At 43.6% G+C, this 23,798-nt stretch overlaps 1 protein-coding gene across 5 annotated transcripts in view; it reads right to left on the bottom strand.

Moving 5' to 3' along the window:
* RNF213 (ring finger protein 213) overlaps positions 1 to 23,798 on the bottom strand; it is a 91,441-nt gene that overhangs the window by 42,480 nt on the left and 25,163 nt on the right. For 3 of the 5 annotated variants that reach the window (XM_084646960.1, XM_084646961.1, XM_084646957.1), the window contains 19 exons: positions 20,129 to 20,397; positions 18,878 to 19,096; positions 17,334 to 17,532; positions 15,487 to 15,542; positions 15,059 to 15,212; positions 14,203 to 14,361; positions 13,051 to 13,149; positions 11,507 to 11,629; positions 10,509 to 10,695; positions 9,625 to 9,798; positions 9,245 to 9,403; positions 8,316 to 8,905; positions 7,656 to 7,821; positions 6,731 to 6,948; positions 6,020 to 6,160; positions 5,253 to 5,414; positions 3,547 to 4,690; positions 1,285 to 1,478; positions 437 to 589 (listed from right to left, as the gene is read on the bottom strand). In XM_084646960.1, coding sequence (XP_084503086.1) covers positions 437 to 589; positions 1,285 to 1,478; positions 3,547 to 4,690; positions 5,253 to 5,414; positions 6,020 to 6,160; positions 6,731 to 6,948; positions 7,656 to 7,821; positions 8,316 to 8,905; positions 9,245 to 9,403; positions 9,625 to 9,798; positions 10,509 to 10,695; positions 11,507 to 11,629; positions 13,051 to 13,149; positions 14,203 to 14,361; positions 15,059 to 15,212; positions 15,487 to 15,542; positions 17,334 to 17,532; positions 18,878 to 19,096; positions 20,129 to 20,397 — 4,566 coding nt within the window. The remainder of the gene's footprint in view (positions 1 to 436; positions 590 to 1,284; positions 1,479 to 3,546; positions 4,691 to 5,252; positions 5,415 to 6,019; positions 6,161 to 6,730; positions 6,949 to 7,655; positions 7,822 to 8,315; positions 8,906 to 9,244; positions 9,404 to 9,624; positions 9,799 to 10,508; positions 10,696 to 11,506; positions 11,630 to 13,050; positions 13,150 to 14,202; positions 14,362 to 15,058; positions 15,213 to 15,486; positions 15,543 to 17,333; positions 17,533 to 18,877; positions 19,097 to 20,128; positions 20,398 to 23,798) is intronic. The other 2 variants (XM_084646959.1, XM_084646958.1) reach the window with 2 other exon arrangements.

Genomic DNA, 23,798 nt, shown 5'->3' with positions numbered 1-23,798 from the left:
AATACCACCTAACAGAGGGGGGCCATTTCTGTCATTTCCCCCTCTCCCCAACTCTACTTCTGAATTTACAAAAACATTATAAACAAATAAAATTCCAAGTTTTGTCACAAATACATGATGCAGTTTAAAAGATCAGACTTTGCGCTTCTCTTTCCGTGCAAATATTCTAGTGCAGCCAGTGCCGTACAGCCAGCAGGAAGTGGCCATTAGCTGTGACTGAATTAAGGAAATCATTGTGGCCTTAATTTATTGTCTGCTTGTGATGTAAAGCAAGAACATTTATAATAGCACTCTGTACTGAAGACATACAGTGCATTCCAATACATTAAAATTGGAGGTATTACATCACTGCATAGAACCTCTCTCGTAATAAATACGAGTAACACAGAAACACACACAGACAAGTGACAAATGTGGAGAATTTACATATACATACAAATCTTGCTGGTTTCTTAGGTGCTGGAGGTACATCAAGAATTTCAACGATATACAAATGGCACTGCTGGCGTAGCCACATTTTCCCGTCAGTGTCTGTCAGATACTGTAAAACTAACAGCTTGAAGAGAAATTCTGGAATTCCACTCTGGACCTAAGTGAATACCAAAGAAAGAGACATTAGAACAAAGAATGCAGGCACAGAAATTTATAGGCTTAGCAGAAATACACACACACACGGATAATATCAATGTTTATATTTAATCATTTTTTTATATTTTTATCAGGGGTAATTTTCACAACTACGGGGGGGGTGTCAAACAATTATTTAATGACAGCTGATGTTGAAATTCAAAAAGCTAAAACTTTATAAACCATTAAAGCACAAATTGTCAACATCACATGTCAAAATATACAAAGTAAACAACCTTAAATCAACAAATCATACTTGTTTTTACTGTTTGTTTGCTAGTCCGTTGGTGGTAAGCCTAATTCGAAAGTCTAAATCACTGGATTTTGACTCTAAGAAGTTCTCAAGCAGCTGTTTCCTTATTTTGCCTATCTGTAAATTCTGATTATTACTGTAGAAATATTTCTTCGTCAGTTTGAGTGTGTGTATGGTGAAACAGACATTTACCCATCAAAAATCTAATCCTTCCAAGCCTACCTTTTCCCCTCATATTTAAGCTTAACTGTTTTTTGGTTAGAAATAACATCTCCTAATAAAATACCTCACTTAGAAAAGACAGGAAACTTTTAAAGGAAAGATATCGAATACCCTTCATGATAGGTGAAGCTGTGATGAGGGGATATCAAAATGGAATATCACGGGTTTTTGCTGGTACTCACTGATGAGGTGATATCAAAATGGAATATCATGGGTTTTTGCTGGTACGGCAAGTGCAGGAAGGACAGGAGAGATCTCAGCACTTTGCTTTCATCCACGTGGGGTTCAATCAGCCTGATGGTTTTTAGAGGCACGCTAGTATCATGTAGTTTTGTCTTCAGTTTTTCATGTAGCCTCTTCACATACAGAGATTTTCCTGGGATCATTTTAAAAAAGGGGACATATTAATTCTAAGTGAGAGCTAGAAAACAAAAATATGTAGAAAAATGGTGGACTGACATATTGGAAAAAAGTGGACAGCTACTTCCTAAATCCAGTCTGCCCCTTGATTATCTTACTAAGGATTTATTCTGAGAGGAGGAAAGGCCTGAATTTGCTTGGAGTGGTTGTTGGTGGCTCAGGAACTGAGCTGAAGCTGTCTCCTGCCATGGAATGATGCCTTTGCCCATATTTGGTGGATTCCATTAAGGAGTCTGGTGACAGATGTTGCTATTCATGATCTTTTCTTTAGGACTTACATAAACTATTTTCTGTTACATGGAGTTGTTTTTAAAAGTCATAATCTCAGGTAAGACTGGCAGTTGGCCAGTCTATGTATCTATGTCACATATATATATCTATGTATCTATGTCAAGTGTCCTCAAGTTTCCTCTCCTGTAGGCTTTTGGACATAAAACCCTTTTTTTGGGGTACAAATCAATTGCCATTGACTCAGCTGTACTCAGCTTCCACTGGGCGAGCTGAGGGAAAGGGGGCCCGGAGGGAGTTGGTTGCAGTTCCTAGATTCTTGGCTGGTTCCATGTCAGCCCCAGTCAGATGGGAGAATGTGGAGGTTGTTCTAATCCAGAGGTCAGCAACCTTCGGCACGCAGCACATCAGGGTAACCCGCACCGCTTCCAGCAGCTCCCACTGGCTGGGAACGGCAAACCGCAGCCACTGGCAGCTGCGGGGGGCCGGGCCGGGCCTGCGGACGATCAACGTAAACAGAATGTCTCGCAGCCCACCAGCGGATTACCCTGATGGGCCGCATGCCGAAGGTTGCCAACCCCTGTTCTAATCTACCCCAGCTGGCTACAGCCATGAGAGGCCATAGCAGGAATGCCAGAGTGCAGCCCTTACCCTGGGTGCTGCAGGGAGCCTGGAGTCGGAGCTGGCTATGCCGGCTCTCCAGCCATTCTGGGCTTTGTAACAGCAGTGAACCTGCCGCCTGCCAGCCCCTTTTGAGCCCCCTGAACCAATATGAAGGGACAGGAGTTCAGCAGGAAATCTAGGCCAAGGTCTTCCACAAGTGAAGCCATGGCTGCATCTACTGAAAGAACTACCCTGGGTTTCCAGTTTTTACCAAAGGATATAAATTTGTCCACTAGGCTCTGATCACTTCCTCAGAGGGATGCAGGAGTTTTCCATTCTGGATCCTAATCAGTGTCTCTCGGGTAGGGCACTGTCAAGGCAGACATCCCGGAGGGCGGGTGGAAGTACCTAGGCCTCGTCACAGGGCTCCTGTACAAGTCTGAACTGCTTATAGTACATGCAGAAAAGCAAAGCCCACTGGTACCATGCTGGGAGAGAGGTCAGGACCCAGAAGTCACAAACATACTGGTTTTAAAGCAAAAGGTCATAAAAGCTTTTAGAATGACAGCGGAAGTCTGAATGAAAGACCTAAAGAAGAGCTCTGCGTAAGCTCGAAAGCTTGTCTCCCTCACCAACGGAAGTTGGTCCAATAGATATCAGCTCTCCCACCTTGTCTCAGTGACAGACCCACACAGTCTCTCAGCTGTTGTGTTCTGTATGAGGCTCTAAAACTGCACACTCATCCAGATACACACATCACATTTATTTGCCTGACTGCACATTTTAGTCTCAGCATTTCACAACCACTGCAGACTCTGTGGCCTAGGGCAGGGCTTCTCAAACTTCTTCTTTCTGAGGCCCACCTCAACAGGTTATAAAAACTCCATGGCCCACCTGTGCCAAAACTACTGGTTTTCTGCATATAAAAGCCAGGGTTGGCATTAGAAGGTAGCAAGCAGGGCAATTGCCTGGGGCCCCCCGTGAAGCTAAGCTGTTCAGGCTTCTGCTTCAGCCCTGAGTGGCAGGGCTCAGGGCCCCAGTCTTCAGCCCCATGCGGTGGGGCTTTGGCTTTCTGCCCTAGTCCCCAGCGAGTCTAATGCTGGCGCTGCTTGGCGGCCCCCTTAAAACCTGCTTGCGGCCCCACAGGGGGCCCTGGATCCCTGGTTGAGAACCACTGGCCTAGGGCACCTTACCTACGCCGGCTCTTTTGGAGGACACGATCCCAACGCACATGTTATCATTGAACACAGAAGCTGCTGACCCTGCTGGCTGTGTGACTTTGTAATGGTTCCTAAGGTACATCTGGATGTCCCGTAGTGGCTCCTGGGGGATCATGTGCACTTTGTACTGGCTGAAGACGGAAGGGATGTAGCTGTGCTCTCTCTCACAGTCACACAGGATCACGAGGCAGTAATTGTCCTGGTGGGGCTGCCTGCACAGGTTCTGAAACAGCTTCTCCAGCCTGTAACTGACATCGTAGCTCAGCTCATCTGCATAGAGCATGGTGTAAATCTTCTCCCCTTTGCAGCCCGGTGTGAGGCACCGCCGCAGGAAGAGCCCCACTTGCTCAAAGTCAGTCTCTGGGGTGCATAAGAGCACCTCAGCGTAAGTGGGCAGGGCTTGGCGTGGACTATGCATGTAGATGGCCAGTGCTGAAGTCAGCAGGTCGGAGCGAGGGCAGATGACGAGGTTGGGCCTGCCAACGTGCAGGCCTCGTGGGAGAACTCGAGTGACACTTCCCTTCTCCAAATCAGCCAGACTGGCCAGACAACTGCCGAGGGTATTAATATCCCAACAGCCCGGAAGGAATGAGCTCATGTCCGCTATGTACAAGCCCCAGACTTGCTGCAGCTGTTCAGTCAGGTCTCTCTCACTGCACAGCAGCTCCCGCAGATCAGAAATATTCTTCCTTGATCTTTCAGACACCACGTGCTTGGAGGCCATACGCACATCCTGTCTGGTGCAGTTGTGTTTTATGAATGAGAGCATCATTAAGGCATTCTCACTGGGCTGCAGCATTCCAAGTTGTCTGCATAGGTAAACCAACTGCTCAGAGGTGTAGTAATTCAGGTAAAAATACTGAGATCGCTTCTCAGACATGAAGCATTTCCATTTCTCTAAGAACTTCTCCATCTCCCTGCAGAGGTCCAGGAGCATCACCATCATGTCTCCTGTTCCAAAAAGCTGTCCGACGAGTTTCAGACGGAAGTCCATGCTAATACACACCTCGCTCGTGGGTGAGCAGTACACGCTGGCAATCCAGGATCGGAAGAGCATGTTCCCAGCTGAATAAAGGTCTATAAAGGACAGTGCAAGTCTCTGGACATTAGAAAACACCTGTGTGGGGGACAACAAAAAACAGTGAGAAACCGATTTTTCAGGGACTGTTGAGGCTAAGGTGCTTCTTCCCAGCTGTGAATCAACATGGCTATCTTTAATTAAAAGAGAAAGGGACAGAATTTGGGAGCTAGTGAAAGGTGCCTAGATTGACAGTCCTGGAGACTGAAGGCCCTAATGGGGCTCACAGCTGTCCTGCAGGGATTACCGGAATTCAGTCTCCATGGCCCCAGTCAAACCTTGACCACTCTGCTGGAACAGCCAACAAGGGGATCTGCTACAGGTTGGAATGAGACCTGCCAACTCACTCCACACAGGCTGGAGAACGGGGGATAACACCTCTGGTTCAAACACCAACCTGGTCCACATTCAAATAGGAGAAAAGGAGGAGGACAAAGACTTTGTATCCCATTATCAATCCCTGAAGCAGTCAGTCCCACCTCTGCAACTTTTAATGTTAATTGACTGTTTAAAACCTGACATGGTAAGGTTCCAGTCTGACCTCCAGCCCCAGGAGAGCAGGAAACACCTTGAACATGGAAAGTAGCTATTGAAACCTGACCTCAGAAAATTTCTCCACTTCCATGCCCTGGTCTCCCTTTCCTGACATCAGCATCAGCTTGTTCAGCAGCTCCCGGAGCTCCTCCAGGGAGTATTGTCGCATCTCTTCACTGTCACCATGGCTCTCCGGGAGGCTGAGGAACAGGACAGTGTCCAGAGAAACCTGCCAGTGAATACGAATCATTAGTGCAAACACATTTTATTTTCATCTTCACTGGTTTAGACAATGCTCATGGACAGCTGCGGAGAGCTTTCCTGTCTTGCCACCTGTAACTAGGAACACAGAGGGCAGTGCTACACCCTAAGAGAGGCTGGACAAGGGGGTGAGAGAGCTACAATTACCTAGGAAACAAAGCTTCAGGTGTTAATTAGAGATCAGCAGCTTAGGACAGTAGCAGAAATCTGTCAGCACAGGGTGGACTCGATAGGAAAAGCCTTTAGCCTCCCCACATGATCTGTCTGCTGCTTCTACTGTCACACAATAACCTTTGCTACACGATGGAATTGAGCTATTGCTGGAAATAGTTTTACCACAATAGGTCTCCCTGAACTGGCACCAAAAATAGTTTAAGTGGCATTGGAGACCAGACAAAACCTCTTTCAATACTGTTCCAGACAGGTGGACTCTTTTTGCAGGATTAGTGCTCTTTGCTAGCTGCTGCACTGTCAAGCTAGCCAGTCAGGATAGATGGACAGACAGACGGATGGGGCAAAAAGGCTTTGAACACCGGGATAGTGCACCCTGCAGGCAGGTGAGCGAAGTCTCACCTTCTGACCCTCTGGCGGTGCTCTGATGACGTATATTCCTTTGCTGTTGATTGTAGTTGCTAGAGATAAAGATGACAGTTCCACGGATCCATGGCTCTCTTTCACTGTTTTTAACCATTCCAGGTGTCGAGCAGAATCACACTACAGGGAGAAGAGGGAAGTAACTCAGATTACTCCAATTCACTACTTCACTTTGTCTGCCAGTTCACACAGTGAGATCATCCTAAACACTGGCATGTCCAACAGAGGTCATGAGCGACAGAGTTGCCAGCAAGGGCGAAGGAGGAGAAGGGAGTTGTTGTCAGTCATAGAATAATCCCCCAGTAACATGCAGGGTGCCAGAGCTTTTAAAAGTTGACATCCCGGGACATACAATGAGCAGACTGCTAAGGGGTCTGACTATATTACACCCCAAAGAATATCAAGTCTTATCAACCGCAGCTCATATGGTAGGTAAGAGCCTGCACTGCTCTAAAGCCTCTTGTTGTACATAGGTACGCAGGGATGAATTAGCATACAGCAGCAGCTTAGGCTCAGGATCACTTTGCTTCAGTTAATTAAAATGAGAAACATAACAGGTATTTAAAAGAGCTGCATCTACATCCCCATATACTGCCCGCAGGAATGCCAGCCTGTACGTCAATCCCCCAGCTGTATTACAAAACTGGAGGGTAACAAGATGAACTGAGGGATCACTACTGCGAGATTTACCAGTTTCTTGGGTAGGTTCTCATCACTTTCCAGGGCTTTCCACAACTTCTTCAAGCACTGCATGAACTCCTCAAACCCCGACTCCCGCTTCAGCTCATACAGCAGGGAGGAGTAGCCTAGCACAGCATCATGGAAACAAGCCACGCGATCCACATCCATGTCATTCTCCCCCGCTGAGATGGAGGCCAAGTCCACAAACACCTTCAGCTCATTGATATCTTAGGGAAATGGACAATGGGGTTCAACGCTATTTTGTTTCATCTCGTTCTGCAACAAGATGCCAGCATGCTTAAGCCACGGAGTCTATAAAATCATCCCCTAGAAGCATCTCAGTGCAGACCTCTCCGCTTTCTGCTGCAAGCTCTCACTCCCGATAGCTTCACTGGGTGATCCTTCCGCATTACCCACATCCTTGGTCCTTTCTTTTCTAACAGGAGTAAACTGTGGAGGGGAGCAACAGCAGGGAAGGAAACAGAACTCTCTACTTATGGGGAGGGAAAGGGTAAGTACTTGGCCTGACGGATAGAGAATTAGCGAGGCCACTCCTGTAATTGTTAAATAAGAGCGATGGTCTTTGTTCTCTCAATTAATAAGCAACCTGCACTGAGTGTATCAGCATTGCAATCTCTGATAGCTAGCAATGGCATCAACCAGCAGGTGTCAGACAGTGTACCAGCATTTGTCAAATCCTTCCAATAGTATCAAAGTGTATTCTATCTTCTGGGGGCCACTGCCCAGAACTTTTCAAACCCACATACATAAGGGAAGCTCCGTATGAGATAGGTCAGTTCTACCTCAGCTTAATATGGTTATCAGATGGGTCAGGACCTCCTCAGATCCCGAGAAGATGGCATCACCCCTCCATCACTTGTGCCTTTGCCTACCCAATTCCCAAAAGCAAACAGGAGGAGGAGATTTATTTTACCTTCCAGAGCCTCTTTGACCCAGTTGATGAAGTCCTTCCTGAGTGCGAGTTCCTCAAGGCACCTACGACGGGGCTCTGTGATCCCCTGCAGCCGTTCCTTAGCATGCATCAGAGCGGAGCTGATGGAGTCCAATTTTTCTTTCTTAAAGGATTCAAAACTTTCCGTCTGCAAAGCATATGGATCAAAAAGAATCCACAATTTAATAATGGTCAATAAAACTTCCTCCTGGTGGGGGAATGAAGGAGGAACCCCTCTCCCACACCTGAAACAGAAGCATCAGATATTAATCAGCATGTGGCAGCTATGGTCTAGCGGATGGAACTCAGGGCTGGGAGTCCACAGACCCGAGTTACTCTGCCACTGAACCCCTGTGCTACTCTGAGTAAGTCATTTCACCTCTGTGCACCTCACCTACCTGATCTGTAAATGGGATAATAATGCTTAGTCACCTTTGTAAAGTGCTTTGAGATCTATGCAAAACATATTATTAATTATTATTATTATTTTAAAGGAGACTGCACAGTGCCTGGCCTCAGTAAAGCTGTTCGGAGCCAAACATTAAACCTGCCAAACAGAGAAAGACTTACAACGGGGTTCAGATTTATAATGTCTTCCTAAGCAGTGTCTGAACAGTGGTTGGTTTAAAGTGAAATACTCACAAAGTTCAATAACATCTGTAGGATTCTGAAGTCACCGGAGAGGTTTAAGCCCTCTTTGACCTTGGCAATGACCTTAGCAGAGTCGAAAGCTAAGTGCAGTTCATGGTACTGCTGGATTTGCTGAAGCCGTTGTCCTATCCATGCTCTGTTGTCTACTGGGTCAAGCTTGCACATGATCTGAAGGTCAGTGCTGATCTGCTCATAATGGCTTGTAAAATCGTTGAATATAGCGTCTACCTCAGCAAACGTGAGCTTTCCGGATTTCAGCTCATTATACAGTCTTTTATATTCATAGTAACAAGGAGAGAATAATTTATCATGAAGATTCAATATAGGAATAATCTGCCCTTCCGAATCCTCATATTCCTCCACCATCATTTGGGCTGCCCTCTCCCAGCAGAGCTGGAAGATGTGACTGTCTTTGTATCTGTGCATCATCTCAGCCACCTTCTTCAACTCTGGGCTCAGGTTGTAATACGTTTCTTGGGTGCCCTCCATGGGAAAGTTCAGCTCTCTCACATCCACAACTTCAGACAGTTCTTTTGTGTCCAGATTTTCGTGATACTTCTCCTCAACTTCAACAATATCCACTTTAAACAAAGAAAGTCAAACATCAGTTTGCAATTTCTTTTACCCTATTCTCATATTCCAGCTCTCTTGACCAGACACTGAATGATTCAGTACCACAAAACATCAACCTCTTAGATCCCTAGACGTATCAATCCCTTAGTAACATGAAGTACACAAAACACTTCTTCTCCTGCTCTTCCTATTGCAAGTTTCTTCACTGACTTTTTTCAGCCTCCTCTCCCTAATTGTTGCTCGTCTCATTCCCCACTTTTTGTCCAATCCAGTAATTACTGGACAAAATCATCTCTGCTGGAAACCCTCAAAGATCTCACTTCAAAGTGGTCCCCAAAAGAACATACCTTTTATAAATGTCTCCACCTTCCTGCACATGTCCAGAAGGGTTCCTACCCAATTTCTCTCTCTCTTTAGAGAGACTATTTCTTCCCTCCTCCACACTAGAACTTTTTCCAGATCATTCTGCTGCTGCTTTTTCTCTTGGGATGAGAGATGCTTATGCTCTGAAATGAAAATTGTCAATAATCACCAAGAAAACCCCATACTGTGGGGCAGAAGAAGAGTACTCATCTCCTCCAAAAATGATACACTTCAGGAGGTGATGATGCTGCACATCAGTAATGAAAAACATGGAGCTGGGAGCACCATATAAAAACACCCTCCAGAATTATCAGAGTAGGCCTAGAGCCCATCCCCCTTTAAACACACAGGCATGCACACTTACGTAATTCCCATATGCAAATAAACTGTTTCTGGTGCTTTATAATAAGCTCCAAACGTTTTACTAGGATACTTCCATTCAGGAGGTTTTCAGCAACATTTGTGAACACAGAGTCAGCCACAGCCGTTAACTTCTTAGCAGCATCAGTAAGTTGTTCCAGGATCTTCCCGTCTGTTCCTATCAGAGAAACAAAGGATTTAAATCCTGAATCTTTCCTCCTCCTTCCTAGTTCTGGGCTTTTGGAGGCAACTATTGCTATATGGAAAAGAAACACACTTTATGGCTCTTCTCTTCACCATGACCTAACTGTAAAGTCTGTAATCTTGTTGTGTTGCACCAGTACCACCATACTAACGATATACATCATTCGTCACCCACAAATACCCATGATCTAAACTGAGACATCTTGATACATCGTCCACTGACAGACAGCACAGTGCAAAAATCCAACCCCCATTGCTAGGATGCCATCCCCGGGGAAAAACAAAAAAGCCCCACTTCAATACCTGAAGCAACTGTCTTGTCCGTTTCTCATTTACCATAAGGTCTCAAATTTTCATCTCCTCCCCAAATCCACGTTTCGAAAACTGAAACTACAGTAGATTTTCCTTTATCCATAGACCCTGTGATTCCCTCTTACAGTACAAATCCCGGACAAGACTGCACTGGGGTTAACACAGAATACTTCCTGGTTACGCATATAGGGTTTTCCTATGAAATTTAGACAGTTCATTAACTTTTGCTCTCCAACATCCAATCTAACTATTAAGATTTATTATATCAACTCAATCTCAATCCTCCTTCCATTTGTTACTATGTACCATGGAGGAAAGAGTGGGAACATCTCTTTCACAGTCTTCCAATATAAACTTCACATAAAACTGTACCATTGAAGTTGAAAATATGCTTGATGTCAGACCACACAAGCAGATGATGCAAAACCTCATCAAAGTCATCCATAGGTTCCCCACTCTTGCTGCTTGGCCATGATTTCGTGATAACTGCTGACACAAGCTTGCCAAATTTGTCCAGGTTGTAGGAAGAGACCAGATCAAGCAGATTACCCTCAGACTGCTTAAGACACAAAGGGATGGGGGATGCACAAGGATGTGAGTAAATGGCATTTGTCCACCTTACACATTCATAAAGGGCTGTGTCATTTAGTAGGGTTCCAGGGCTGGGTGATAAAGATTCATAGATATTAAGGTCAGAAGGGACCATTAGGATCATCTAGTCTGACCTCCTGCCCAATGCAGGCCACAGAATCTCACCCACCCACTCCTGCAAAAAGCCTCTCATCTATGTCTGAGCTACTGAAGTCCTCAAATTGTGGTTTAAAGACTTCAAGGAGCAGAGAATCCTCCAGCAAGTGACCCGTACCCCATGATACAGAGGAAGGCGAAAAACCTCCAATCTCTTCCAATCTGCCCTGGAGGAAAATTCCTTCCCGACCCCAAATATGGCAATCAGCTAAACCCTGAGCATATGGGCAAGATTCACCAGCCAGATACCCAGGAAAGAATGCTCTGTAGTAACTCAGATCCCTGGATGTATTGGATAAAAAGCACCTTCTTTGCTGACTTACGTTCCAAGCATGTTGCCTTTCAAGTGGCTGGCACAGTGGATGGCAAAGAGGCTGTGATGGCAAACACCAGTGAAGGTGTTAAAAGTATTTCTTCCTTGGTCCCTTTGCACATACTAACCCCTTACATTCCTGATTTCTTCTCAACATTTCGCTTTTCTAAACCAATTGTTCAAACATAAATTCAATGTACAATTTTATTTAGGTCTCAACCAACACCACTGACAGCTAGCAGGTCATACGTTCAGGAGGTTTTTAGGTGTACCTGTATCTGAGATTCCCACTTGAGAGAACGCATATTACCTGGCATGCAGCATTAACTGCTTCCATGGCACAGTTTTCAAAAGATTTGCCAACGGAATGGTCCAGTGTTTCGAATTTGTCGTGGTGATGGCAGTAGGCTGCAATTTGTCGAACTGGTCGTTCCTGTTGGGAAAGAACAGAAAATATTTCTCATTGATTTCATGTTTTAAGATTGTGTCCTCTGAAAACATGAAGAGGGAGGGGAATATTTTGAGGCAATAATAATAAAAACAAAAAAAAAACCACAAGATGAAAAGGTCAATTTTCTATTATTTATTTACTCTGCTCCCAATAGGAGTAAATACAGCCACCAGCACTCCACTATTTCCTTTTGGCTAGATGTGACAGGTAGCGGAGAGGTGTGGCATGGAGAGAGAGAGAAAGAAATATTTGGCCATTTTCACTATATACTGATATTTAATAATTAAATCTGTTTCCATCCCTCCAAAGCAGGTTTCTGGGTAAGTATCAGTTCCACATAAAGCTGTCGAGTTTTAAGCGTTTAGGAGCTTGGGAGAAAAACGCCTCTGTTTTTTTCCAGTGAAGCACCCACAAGATTCACATGCTGACAACACCACTGCTGCACCGTGTAAAAACAGAAATTTAAAAATAAAATTTTTAATTAAACTTGACATTTCTGAAAACTGGCAGGAAGGAGCCTCTTAATGGAAATGTAGCATTCAGGACCCCAACAGCACAGGAATAAACAAAAAATTATAATCAAGTTTCAGTTTTGTGGGAAGGTTGGCTTACAAGAACGAACAGCTTTTGGTGTTCAGTAGTCACACAAAATGCTGACTGTAAATTCTCTGGAGTTTTAAAATTAATATTAAAGCCAGGAACCAGCTCATCCTAGTCCACACAGAGTCACGCAAGTTGGTCAACAGGTGGGCTGGAAATGTCCCTTGTAATTACAACTTATTTTTAAACTACTACTAACAGAAATATTTCTAACCATGAACTCTCAGAACGCCATGACGAGTATAAGAAACCTGCAGCCATCACTTCCTGCCTAGCACAGTGATCTTACCGATTTAGATAGTAAATTTTTCAGACCAGGGACTGTCTCTTCCTCCCGGTATGGCTCTTTACAGTATCTAGCACAACAGGGCTCCTATGTGCTACCATTACACAAATACAATAATAAACAACAATAATAATAAATAATAATGGTAGATACAAAAATATTTTACACCTCATTTTGACAGAACTAAATAAAATATTTAGCCTGTCCAAATTTTCCAGTTTTCTTTGAACCACCAGCTAATAGCCACTGCTAGAGATGAGACAGCAGAAATACAGAAGAGATCAGGACGACAACATAGCAAAAGTTTATGCCCAATTTCATAGACCCTTTAGAAATGTTGTTTATAACAGAAGTGGTTATAGTCATTTGAACAAGCCAATGCAAAGAGCCGAATGTTTTAAGTCAATTTAGGTTCTAGTAGCAATATGCAAGGGTTGGTTCAATAGGTTCTAGCTATTATCCCTTGAGCTTTAGAGACACGCACGTGTAATGAATGAAATCTCCAGTTTCTTGGTACCTGTTTAATTCTCCCTTCCAGAACTGAAAGTAAAGTTTTCTTCCACTCCTCAGTGAAGCATTCATCAGGAAAGCTTATCCTCACAAACTGGTTCCATACCTAAAAAATAAAAATGAATACAGAGTGCAATCAAAACTAAAAGCAATCCGGGAAAGAAATCAGAGTGATTAGAAAAGGTCACTCATCTTCTATACCAGTAATGTCCACCCTGTGGCCCTCCAAGGCAACTCTTAAGAAAGTTTATATTTGATTATGAATTGAGTCTATGCTCCCTCAGCTGCATCCTACCATTTTTAAACATAAGAGTCTGAGTCAGTCTCATCACAGCACGGAGGAGGCAGGGAGCCCTACTTCTCCTGAAGCTGCAGAAACAGCTCTGGTGGGAGCCAGGTGTGTTCTGAACAGCTACTGTCCCTTCCCTACTGTAGCTGAAGCTGACTGTTGTCAAGGGCAAAAAATCAGGGGGCTGTAACTTGTTGCTTTGTTGTTTGTTCACCTGAAAGGCTGTGGGATGCCCCAAGAGAGCAAGATAGCTTGAATAGTTTTGAAAGAGGCTAGAGAGCACCCAGCATGGCTGCCCTCTCCCACAGAGCCACTCAGGACAGCCCAGGAGAGGGGAAGAAGAGAAACCAAAGCAGCACCCAGTTACAACTTCCCAATTCTCTGCCACAGCTCCGGTTAGGGAAGCGTGGGGAGCTGCTCTAACCTGTGCCAGCGGACAAGCGTTCCCTAGACACCATAAGCCACCTGAGGATAGCCAGAGCACAACACAGTCTAGCTTCTCCTTCTCCCTGCCTCAGACACGCCTCTTCTGAGGAGAGGCAGGAAGCAGATCAAACTGGCTCTGTGACCAGAGAATTCCCTCATGCCAGAGGGATTCCCATCTGGGCTAATTGTGGGTAGCTTTTGCTTCCTGGAGCAGCACTGAGTGCACCAAGGACAGAATCTGGCCCCAGGTACTGATTGGTGCCCCTTGACATTTCTGAAAGCATACCTTCAGCCCTCAGGCTGAAAAGTTTGGATGCCACTGCTCTATACCCTCTCAATGATGCACCAGTCGCACCCACCAAAAAGTTGGTGTAACTAACCAGCGTAACCCAATGTGTCGTCTAGGGAGGGATGTACCAAAGTGCTACATTCAAGAACACAAACCGTAAGTTCATCAGGAAACCTGAATGTCACAAATGAATCGGTATGTCCTTGCAGTAAGTACTGCTTTAACACCTCCCGAAACCAGTTTCTGGTGGCTGACAGAGCTCTTTGGAGCACTTCTATCACTGGAATCTTCTGCATGGTTTTGTCTCTTGAACCCTGTTATACAGGAAAGAAAAAAAACTATTCTAAGCAGCAGAGCAATATACCTCTGGTTTAAACATAATGCATTATAGGTCTAAAACATAACGCTTTAAAGCACCACCCAAGCAACAAAACCCTGTTGCTTGTGGAGTACAAGAGAGAGGAGGATTGGAAGATCCACGTTCGAGAGTGCTCACTGGTCTCCTTCCTTGGCCTGACGGAACTTAGGTGACAGCATGGGATGGGGAGAAAAAGTGAAAAGGAAATCACACTATGAGACTACCTCTGCAATGTCCCCAACTAGACTGGGAGAATGAAACCAAGGCTCATAAAGCGACATAAAAATAAACTGTATGAACATCTATATAGTGAAGTGATATGGATCACAAGGCAGGTTAGAAAGTGATATTTTAGAGAAAAAAGCTACAGAAGTATAAAACTAGACCCTAAATAAAGTAGTTTATACTTCAAAAACAAAATTATGCAGCTGGATCTCAGAAGAACAGGTACTATTTTGAAAAGGTCAGAAGAATCAAAGTAATTACATGGTCGTGTGTCATTCTGGAAAGCAGTTTTGTTACAGGTTTTGGGCTTTTTTTAAGTAGAGACAATTTACATCAATCAAAATGAGCTCTAGAAAACAATATAAAAATACAGTCACCGTCCCACATCTATTCTAAACAACAAATACTATTATTTATCTAGCACTCACATCCAAAGGTTCTAATCTAGAAATCCTTGAAATGATCTCAGCATTAGTAGCAGGTAACTTGTAATATTTTAACTCTTTTGTTCTCAGGCAAATCATCTGATGAAGTTTTAGGCAGATATGCAAGCAGGATTTCCAAGAGTTCACTTGCAGCATCCTAATTAAGGAGAATAAAGAAATGAAACAAATTTCTCAGTGTAGTATTTCTGAAGCACAAGGACATTTCAAATCCTTTCAGGTTATCAAAAGAGAAGGAGAATTTAAAAAAAAAAAAAAAAAATCAAAAGAACCAGGGGGTTTTATGGGCAACTTACGGTTAGGTCAGAGAGCTAAACTGTTCCAGATAGAACCTCACTTCGCAGGCGAGGCATAGTTCAAAGACAAAAGGGGAATTAGGCTTTAAGAAGAGTGTATTGAAGCCTTTCATTTACCTGTGCTGATTACGATCCAGGACATGCAACAGCGTTTCTAAAAGTTTCTCTATCATCTGCGAAAGCAAGACACAAAAATTAAACCACAGCACTAGCAATTGTCCTAAAATTGGCCCAGACAACTGTAAACGCAGAAAATATAGAGAAAACATATAGGTTTAAGGGCTTAATTTTAATCCAAATTATCACGGACACAATACATAACATTAAAAATCCTGGTGGGATTTTCAGTAATCACTAGTGCCCAATTTCAGAAACCTTGGAGGGGCCTGGTTTTCAGAACATTCTAAACATCCACCTTCTGCAAACCAGGTTCCTTTAGGTTTTTCATGTTCAGCATACAAAAACTGAGCCACCAAAGATTAATCATCACTTCTGAAAATGTTGGCCCCTGACTTTTGAATTACACCCATAAGGTAAATCCAACAGGAGGAAGAAGTAGATTCAGCAGTTTTCATTAACCTTTTCAAATGTGTGACAATAAACTTCATCTTTTCCTCTGAATTACATAGCAGGGGCAGGAATGTCCCCGAGGCATTATGGCCTAGAGGTTAGAGCACTAGACTGGGACTGCAGAGACCTGATTCCATTGCTGGTTCTGCCCCTGGCCTGCTGGCTGACCTTGGACAAGTCACTTCATAGAATAGAATCATAGAAATGTAGGGCTGGGAGGGACCTCAGGAAGTCATCGAGTCCAGCCCCTTGCACTGTGGCAGGACCAAGAACACCTAGACCATCCCTGACAGGGGTCTGTCCAACTTGGTTTTAAAGTTCCAATGACAGGGACTCCACAGCCCCCCTTGGGAGCCTGTTCCAGAGCTCAATTGCCCTTATAGTTAGCAAGTTTTTCCTAATATCAAACCCATATCTCCCTTGCTGCAGATTAAGCCCAAAACTACTTGTCCTACCTTCAGTGGACATGGAAAATAATTGAGCACTGTCCTCTTTATAACAGCCCTTGACATATTGGAAGACTATCATCAAGTTGTTCCTCAGTCTTCTTTTCTCAAGGCTAAACATACTCAGTTTTTAAAATTTTCCTCAAAAGTCAGGTTTTTAGAAACTTTTATCATTTCCCCCTCTCCGTGCCTCAGTTTCCCCACCTGCAAAGCATTCTGAGAACTACGAAATGAAAAGTTGTACATAGTACTATCCCTAACTTCACTGGCTGCAACAATCATTTTTAAAAATCCTGCAAATTAATATTCACAAATTGCAGCCATATTCTCAGTCATTTTGCAACTCCAGAGAAGGTCCAGCTTATTATGATTTCTGCCAAGGCTAAATAGATTTGCATAAACAATGCATCATTTACATCTGTAAATGTAAGTTTTCTACACTAGCTTATCCACTGTCCTGTTTTATATGAATACAGATCTACTGTAATCAGTACTGACATGGAATAAAAATAAATAAATAAATAAAAACCACACACCAAAAGGTGGCATGTCAAATGCAAAAATTACCAATCTTACAGTGAGCAACATATATCCATTTGAACTACAGGTCAACATTTTTCAGACAGATGCAGAATAATATATCAAAAATTGATTTGTTCCACACACCAGCTAGATTCTCAGTACCCAATTCAAATCATAAGGCCTGGAGGGGAAATTCAATACTTTAAGAAAATAATGTTCTCCAACCCTTTTATGTCCCAGTCCATATAAGCCAGAAATGACTCCCAATAAAGCAGTTGGGGCAGATTTTCAAAGATATTTAGGTGCCAAAAGTTGAAAATAGCTGCCTAGTGAGATTTTCAAAAGCTCCTAAACAGGTTAGGCACCCAACTCTCACTGAGACAATTGATTTTACCATTACTTGGTTAAAATAGTCAGAAGACAAACCTCCGAACTGCGCAATGTAATCTTGGTGTTCTGCAACCTGTGATAAATTCCTAGAAGACAGTCCAACAGCTCAACAGATAAATCAGTCAAAAATTCTGCCAAGTCCTGCAGAGGCAGCAAGCTGATCCACGACCTGACCAGTGTTCTGTCTACTTCTATCAAGTGCTTCTTTCCTTTCATCAGCTGCAGTAGGGCCCTGCTGAACAGAAAGAAAAAGAAAAATGGGGGAGGAGGGCTGTGAATTATACAGAAGACTGGGACAGAACACAGAAAAACTAACAAAAAGAGACATCTCCTTTGGACTCTGGTGTCATCTGTATTCAAACCTGATGTCAGGGAGAATTAAAAGGACATACTATTCATAAACATACACACACACTCTCTCTCTCTCTCCAAAAATAGGTGCTTTTATATTTGGGCCAGATTCTGCGCTGGGACCCTGGGAAACTGCTCTAACTTATGGCAGCCTTATTGAATGCTTATGGGCTGCTCCACAGCCCAGAACTGCTGGAGCACAGAACGCTCCAGCCATTCCCTGCTCCCACTCTTGCAACACCCCTATGCTGGGAGCTGAAAAAGGACTGCAGCCCTGGGCTGCATATATCAGTCCCATATTGCTCCCGCACCAAGGAATTCCCTTGGGGGCCCTTCTCACTCCTTTATTGCACTAGAGCAATATAAAGGGCCCAAAGGAGGGAGGGGGAGACAGAATCTGGCTACTAGTGGTTTACATGAAAGACATTTTAAACAGCATTTAACTTTTCACACAAGCAGGGAAAGTCTGCTCAGAGCCTGGATTGACCACTATGGCACTCAATTTAACAGGGATAGTGCCATGTTCATCCCCTTGACAGCATGGAGTGCAGCTCCTCCTGCCCTTCCTTGGAGATTTCACATCAGCAGCAGCCTCTTTACACTACTACGCACTGTAAGACACCATGCTTTTGCTCGCAGCACTAAAAAAACCCCAGAAAACACATAATTCCAGCATGCACTGCAGCTACATTCAACATCTTACACATGTCATAATGACTCATGCACCGTTTTCTTTCTTTTAAGCCTCTTTATTTAATTAGAGCTCATCAAAAAGTATCTGAAATTGTTAAGAATGTACATTTGTGATGCTTGAGTTAAGCACTAAGAAAGAAATCCTTTGAGAAATTAAGACATCTGTCTAATGGGTTATGTTTCGGTCACATGAGATTTAAAGCAACCTTGACAGAAGAACCTAGGAAAAAATCGGGATTTCTCCACACATGCACGATTACATATCACAGTCACCAAGCTTACAGCATTCAGTTCAACGCATGCACGCAATGCGGATACTCTGCCTTCTTCTATATTCCCCATATGGTAAGGTGCACTCGTGGACTTTCAGCCTAAAACATTAATAAGAATAAAAGATGTATTCATATACCCCAAACCACCAATGGTGATGTAGTATATTGTTTAGCTAACTGAGCTAAGCAGCCAAGACTTTTAAGCAACGGGGACATCATCAGTTATAAAGCACTTCAAAAACTAAGTAACTCTGGAAAACTCACTTTTTATAAGACTCCTCCTGTTTCTTCCTGAACTCAAAGAATAGAAGACCTTCCAGTCCTGCCCAGATCTCTTCAGATTTAAGGTGACTATCCACCATCATGCCTTCATCAGAGTCAAAGGAAGGAGTGAAAAAGTGCAGAACAGGGAGGATACACACCCATTGGTCAACTTGCTCATCGATGCATCTCTGGCACAAGCGGCTCAAGTACTGTTTCATGCTAGAATGGATAAGAGATCATCCATGTTAGGAATGGCTAGTAAATATGTTTGTCACACAGTTTTGGGCACAAAAGTAAAAATCTCAGGGGTGCTGCCTGAGCAAGTACATATTTACAAATGACATTTTATTACAGCAGCTTGCAACCACCTCCTCAGAAGGGGCGTACAAGTGAAGGACTAGAAAGCAGCTGTAACCTTGTCTCTCACTTCACAAAATCTGCTGATAGGACTACAGTTGTGGAAACTGATGCCTCCTGTCCCAATATTACAACTGAAAAACAGAGGCAAGGTTTTACTACACACATCTGTGATCACTATAACTATTTGAAACATCTCATACAGTAAGTGCCAGCTTGAAGGCACTGGGAAAGCGTGTTCCTTAGAGGGAAATGTCTGAAGACAGTGGTTGAGTATACCATTCTGCAGAAGGCAGTTAAGAAGAAATAAATGAGTCTTTCAACTAATCATCAAAGGACTTTCACAGACAACAAATGCTGAGAAATGGGAAGAGGGAGAATACAGCACCCGAGAATGTAATCAGATGGTAAATAAACAAACTTCCACACCATCTTCAGGCCATCTGTAAAATGATTTTAGTCTGTGCCAAATTTCCTCCAGCCTGCAACCAAACTCTGGGTGGATTTGGGAGTTGGGCATGCCATTGTGGTTATCAATGCATATAGCCACTCTATCTCAGATCTCCCCTCTCCAACTTCCTCAAGCCCCCAAAACATCTTCCACACACAAAAAAGCCCCACGCCAAATGAATGAGAGGATTTAAAAAAACTCTGAGGGAATTAGCAAGCTAGTTTCTGTTTTTATTAAAAATACCACAGCATGACTGTTCTGCATACCTGGCTGACTGATACACACTTCAGTTCCATCCAATCCAGATAAGAAAAGTGCAAGACGAATATACATAGTTAAAGGCTGCCTCTGCTTAAAAGTATTTTCATAAGTTTAGTCATTCCACACATCCACTAAATGCTACACCCTCACCTTACACACCCCAAAACTAATAAAATACCTACTAAGAAACCACTGAAAACACTGCCTTATTATGATTCATTTCCTGGAGTAGGATTTCTTGTGGCTTCTGCTCCAAACACAGAAGGCTGCATACTCGACTCAGATCCTCTTTGTTTGTTGGAAGTCCATAGTGTTCACCCAATACAACACTGATCAGCCCTAGTCCCAACCGGCTCTTCACTGTCACATCCTTGGGCGGAGCGTTAGCACTGTTCCGATCAAGAAATGGCTGAGCTACTTTTCTCAAGTAGTCCACCAGTAACTCCTTCACCTAAAACAAAGGGAAAGGGGTTAAAAAGGCACATAATCCAACTGCATTGATCAAGTTTTTTTTTTCCCCTAAAAAGGGGTCATCACTATCTCTTTCCCACTATTCCTCAGATAGCTATCAGAACGGTATCCAATGGTATCAATGATGACTGTCTTATTGCAGGGCAAAGGTTTGTTTATTGCTGCTTATGACGCTAGAAAGGCATGTTTGGATTTTCATGCCTGACCATTGTAGATTGATGACGAAGTGACATGGGTTAGATAAAGCCATCTTCCACACCACCAGAACTGAACCTTCCAGAGTCTGTTGCTCCTAAAGGCACCACTTCAAAGTTTCTATGTCCAAGAGCAGAAGAATGGCCATACTAGATCAGATCAATGGTCCCTCTAGCCCCGTATCCTCTCTTTCAACAGTATCCAGCGCCAGATGCTTCCGAAGGATGAACAGAACAGGGCAATTATTGAGTGATCCATCCCCTGTTTTCCAGTCCCAGTTCTGGCAGTCAGAAGTTTAGGAACACCCAGACATAGGGCTGCATCCCTAATCATCTTCGCTAATAGTCATTAATGTACTTATGCTCCACGAACTTATCAAATTCTTTTTTGAACCCAGTTATACAGCAGCAGGTTTAAAAACACACAAAAGGAAGTATTTTTTTCACACAACACACAATCAACCTGTGGAACTCCTTGTCAGAGGATGTTGTGAAGGCCAAGACTATAACAGGGTTCAAAAAAGAACTAGATAAATTCATAGATGATAGGTCCATCAATGGCTATTAGCCAGGATAGGCAGGGCTGGTGTCCCTAGCCTCTGTTTTCTGGAAGCTGGGAATGGGCGACAGGGGATAGATCACTTGATGATTCCCTGTTCTGTTCATTCCCTCTGGGGCACCTGGCACTGGCCACTGTTGGCCAACAGGACACTGGGCTAGATGGAGCTTTGGTCTGACCCAGTGTGGCCGTTCTTATTCCTACCCTGTGTTTAGTATTTTTAACCAATTACTATCAGTGAGAGGACCTTCCTTCTTATCCCATGACTGTTTATTTTGCTTAAATGCCTTTGGTGTGGAACCTTGTCAAAGACTTCTTGAAGGTCCAAATACACTAAAACCACTGGATCACTGCTTCTGATGTACTTAAAAAAACAACACACACTTTGCTGTTTGCATTAGGGCAGGTCTACACTACAGCCCTAAGTCAACCTACGTTAGGTTAATTTACAGCCACCACAGTAATTACTGTGGTGGCTGATGTCCACACTACCCTCCTTCGGACGGTCGTGCGCATCCTCACCAACTGAAGGTGGGCAGTCTAGGGTGCTGAGAGCCCTCTGCGCAGCTGCCCACTGGGAGCCCAGCTGTCTCCACCCCCCAGCTCTCACCTACCCGCTCCCAACCGGGAGCGGCTGCCTGGGCTTCTCGGCTCCCTGAGTGGGGAGCTTCTGGGCAGCAGCTTGGCTGGAAGTGGGGAGCTGGGGGCAGCTGGGCTCTGACATGAAGCTGTGAAATAGACAGATCAGCTGTTGGCTGTCTTGTCAACACAAACTACACCAACATAAGCCCTACGCCTCTCAGGGAGGTGGAGTTACATTGGTGTAGTAGGGCACTTACATCAGCAAGACAAGGCTGTAGCGCGCCCACTGACATAATCAGGTTGATGTAAGCTGCCTTATGCCAAGCTGACTGTGTAGTATAGATCAGGCCTTAGTATCTTTTGCTAGTGCTCTTCAAATTCTTTTTTGGCCGGCTTAATTATATTTTTACACTTGACTTGCCCGAGTTTATACTCCTTTCTATTTTCTGCAGTAAAATTTGACTTCTAATTTTTAAAGGATGCCTTTTTGTCTCTAAGCACCTCTTTCACTTTGTTGCTTAGCCATGGTGGCATTTTTTTGGTCCTCTTACAGTTTTTTTCATTTGGAGTAGGCATATAGTTTGAGCCTCTATTATGGTATTTTAAAAAAGTTTCCATCCAGCCTGCAGGCATCTCACTCTTGTGACTATTCTTTTTCATTTCCATTTAACTAGCTTCCTCCTTTTTGTGTAGTTCCCCTTTCTGAAGTTAAATGCTACTGTGGTGGGTTTCTTTGGTATTTCCCCCCCTACAAGGATGTTAAATTTAATTACATTGTGCTCGCTATTACAAGTGGTTCAGTTATAGTCAGATCTTGGACCAGACACTGTGCGCCACTTAGGACTAAATCAAGAATTGCCTCTCCCCTTGAGGGTTCCAGGACTAGCTGCTCTAAGAAGCCATCATTAATGGTGTCTAGAAATTTTATCTCTGCATCCCTTCCAGAAGGGACATAGTCCCAGTCAATATGGCGATATCATAATAAACCCATTATTATTGGGTTTTCTGTTTCTGTAGCCCCTCTAATCTCCCTGAACATTTCACAATCATTGTCTCCATCCTGGTCAAGTGGTCGCTAGTATATTCCTGTTGCTCTTCTCTTGCTATTCAACCCTGGAATTTCTATCCATAGAGAATCTATAGAACAGTTTGATTCATTTAAGATTTTTACTATATTTGACTCTGTGCTCTCTTTCACATATAGTGTAACACCCCCACCAGACCAACCTGCTCGATTATTCCTATATACTTTGCATCCTGGTATACTGTGTCCCATTGATTGTCATCATTCCACCAAGTTTCCGTGATGCCTGTTATATCAATATCCTCATTTAATACCAGGCCCTCAAGTCTGACTTGAAATATTGCTTCACTGGGCATGGATAAACCCTTCAAGCCTTGGTCTGCCTTTAGGATAAGTGTACATATTTGATTTTTTAAAAATGCAGCTTAGGCAGCACGTTCAGTGAGAGGAATTGTTATCTACCAACCCTCTCTCTGACACAAAATGGAAGAGCATTGCTAAGCTCTAAAGAAAGCCACCCACATCTAGCCCTTTTATTAGGGGGAAAGAATAAAAAGGGAATACAGACTTGACCCAAAGTCCATTTCAAATAAATGATTCTTTCCATTTACTCAAGTGGCTTTTGGATTAGGCCTCAGATGGGGAAGGGATCCCAAAGACAGGTGAATGGTGGAAGAAAAAAGTAATTTTAAAACCATCACTTTCCTAACTCACCAGAAAAAGTAAGTTAAGATACTTGGTTAGAGCCTGGACTCCCACCTCATCCACCTTCCTTATCTGGAAGATCTGTGGAGGGAGAGCTCTAAACCCTAAAGAGATGGTGAAGTATTCTGTGAAGACTCCTGGTGGCAGATTATGGAGTCCAGAAGGAATCCAGACTAATCTAGCTCAGTCCGATGTGAGAACTCAGGATACAATATCCTCATAACCCAGAGTGGGTCAGGCTTGGACTAGAAATAAGCACAGAGAAAATCTACTGTGCCAAAGAAAGATATGGTAGCAAAGACTTTTAAAAAATTGTT

Source organism: Lepidochelys olivacea (genome assembly GCF_965140295.1).
Source record: "Lepidochelys olivacea isolate rLepOli2 genome assembly, chromosome: 14".
Lineage (NCBI taxonomy): Eukaryota > Metazoa > Chordata > Testudines > Cheloniidae > Lepidochelys > Lepidochelys olivacea.
The sequence above is the reverse complement of the archived record's forward strand: the minus strand, read 5'-3'. Positions and strand labels throughout refer to the sequence as shown.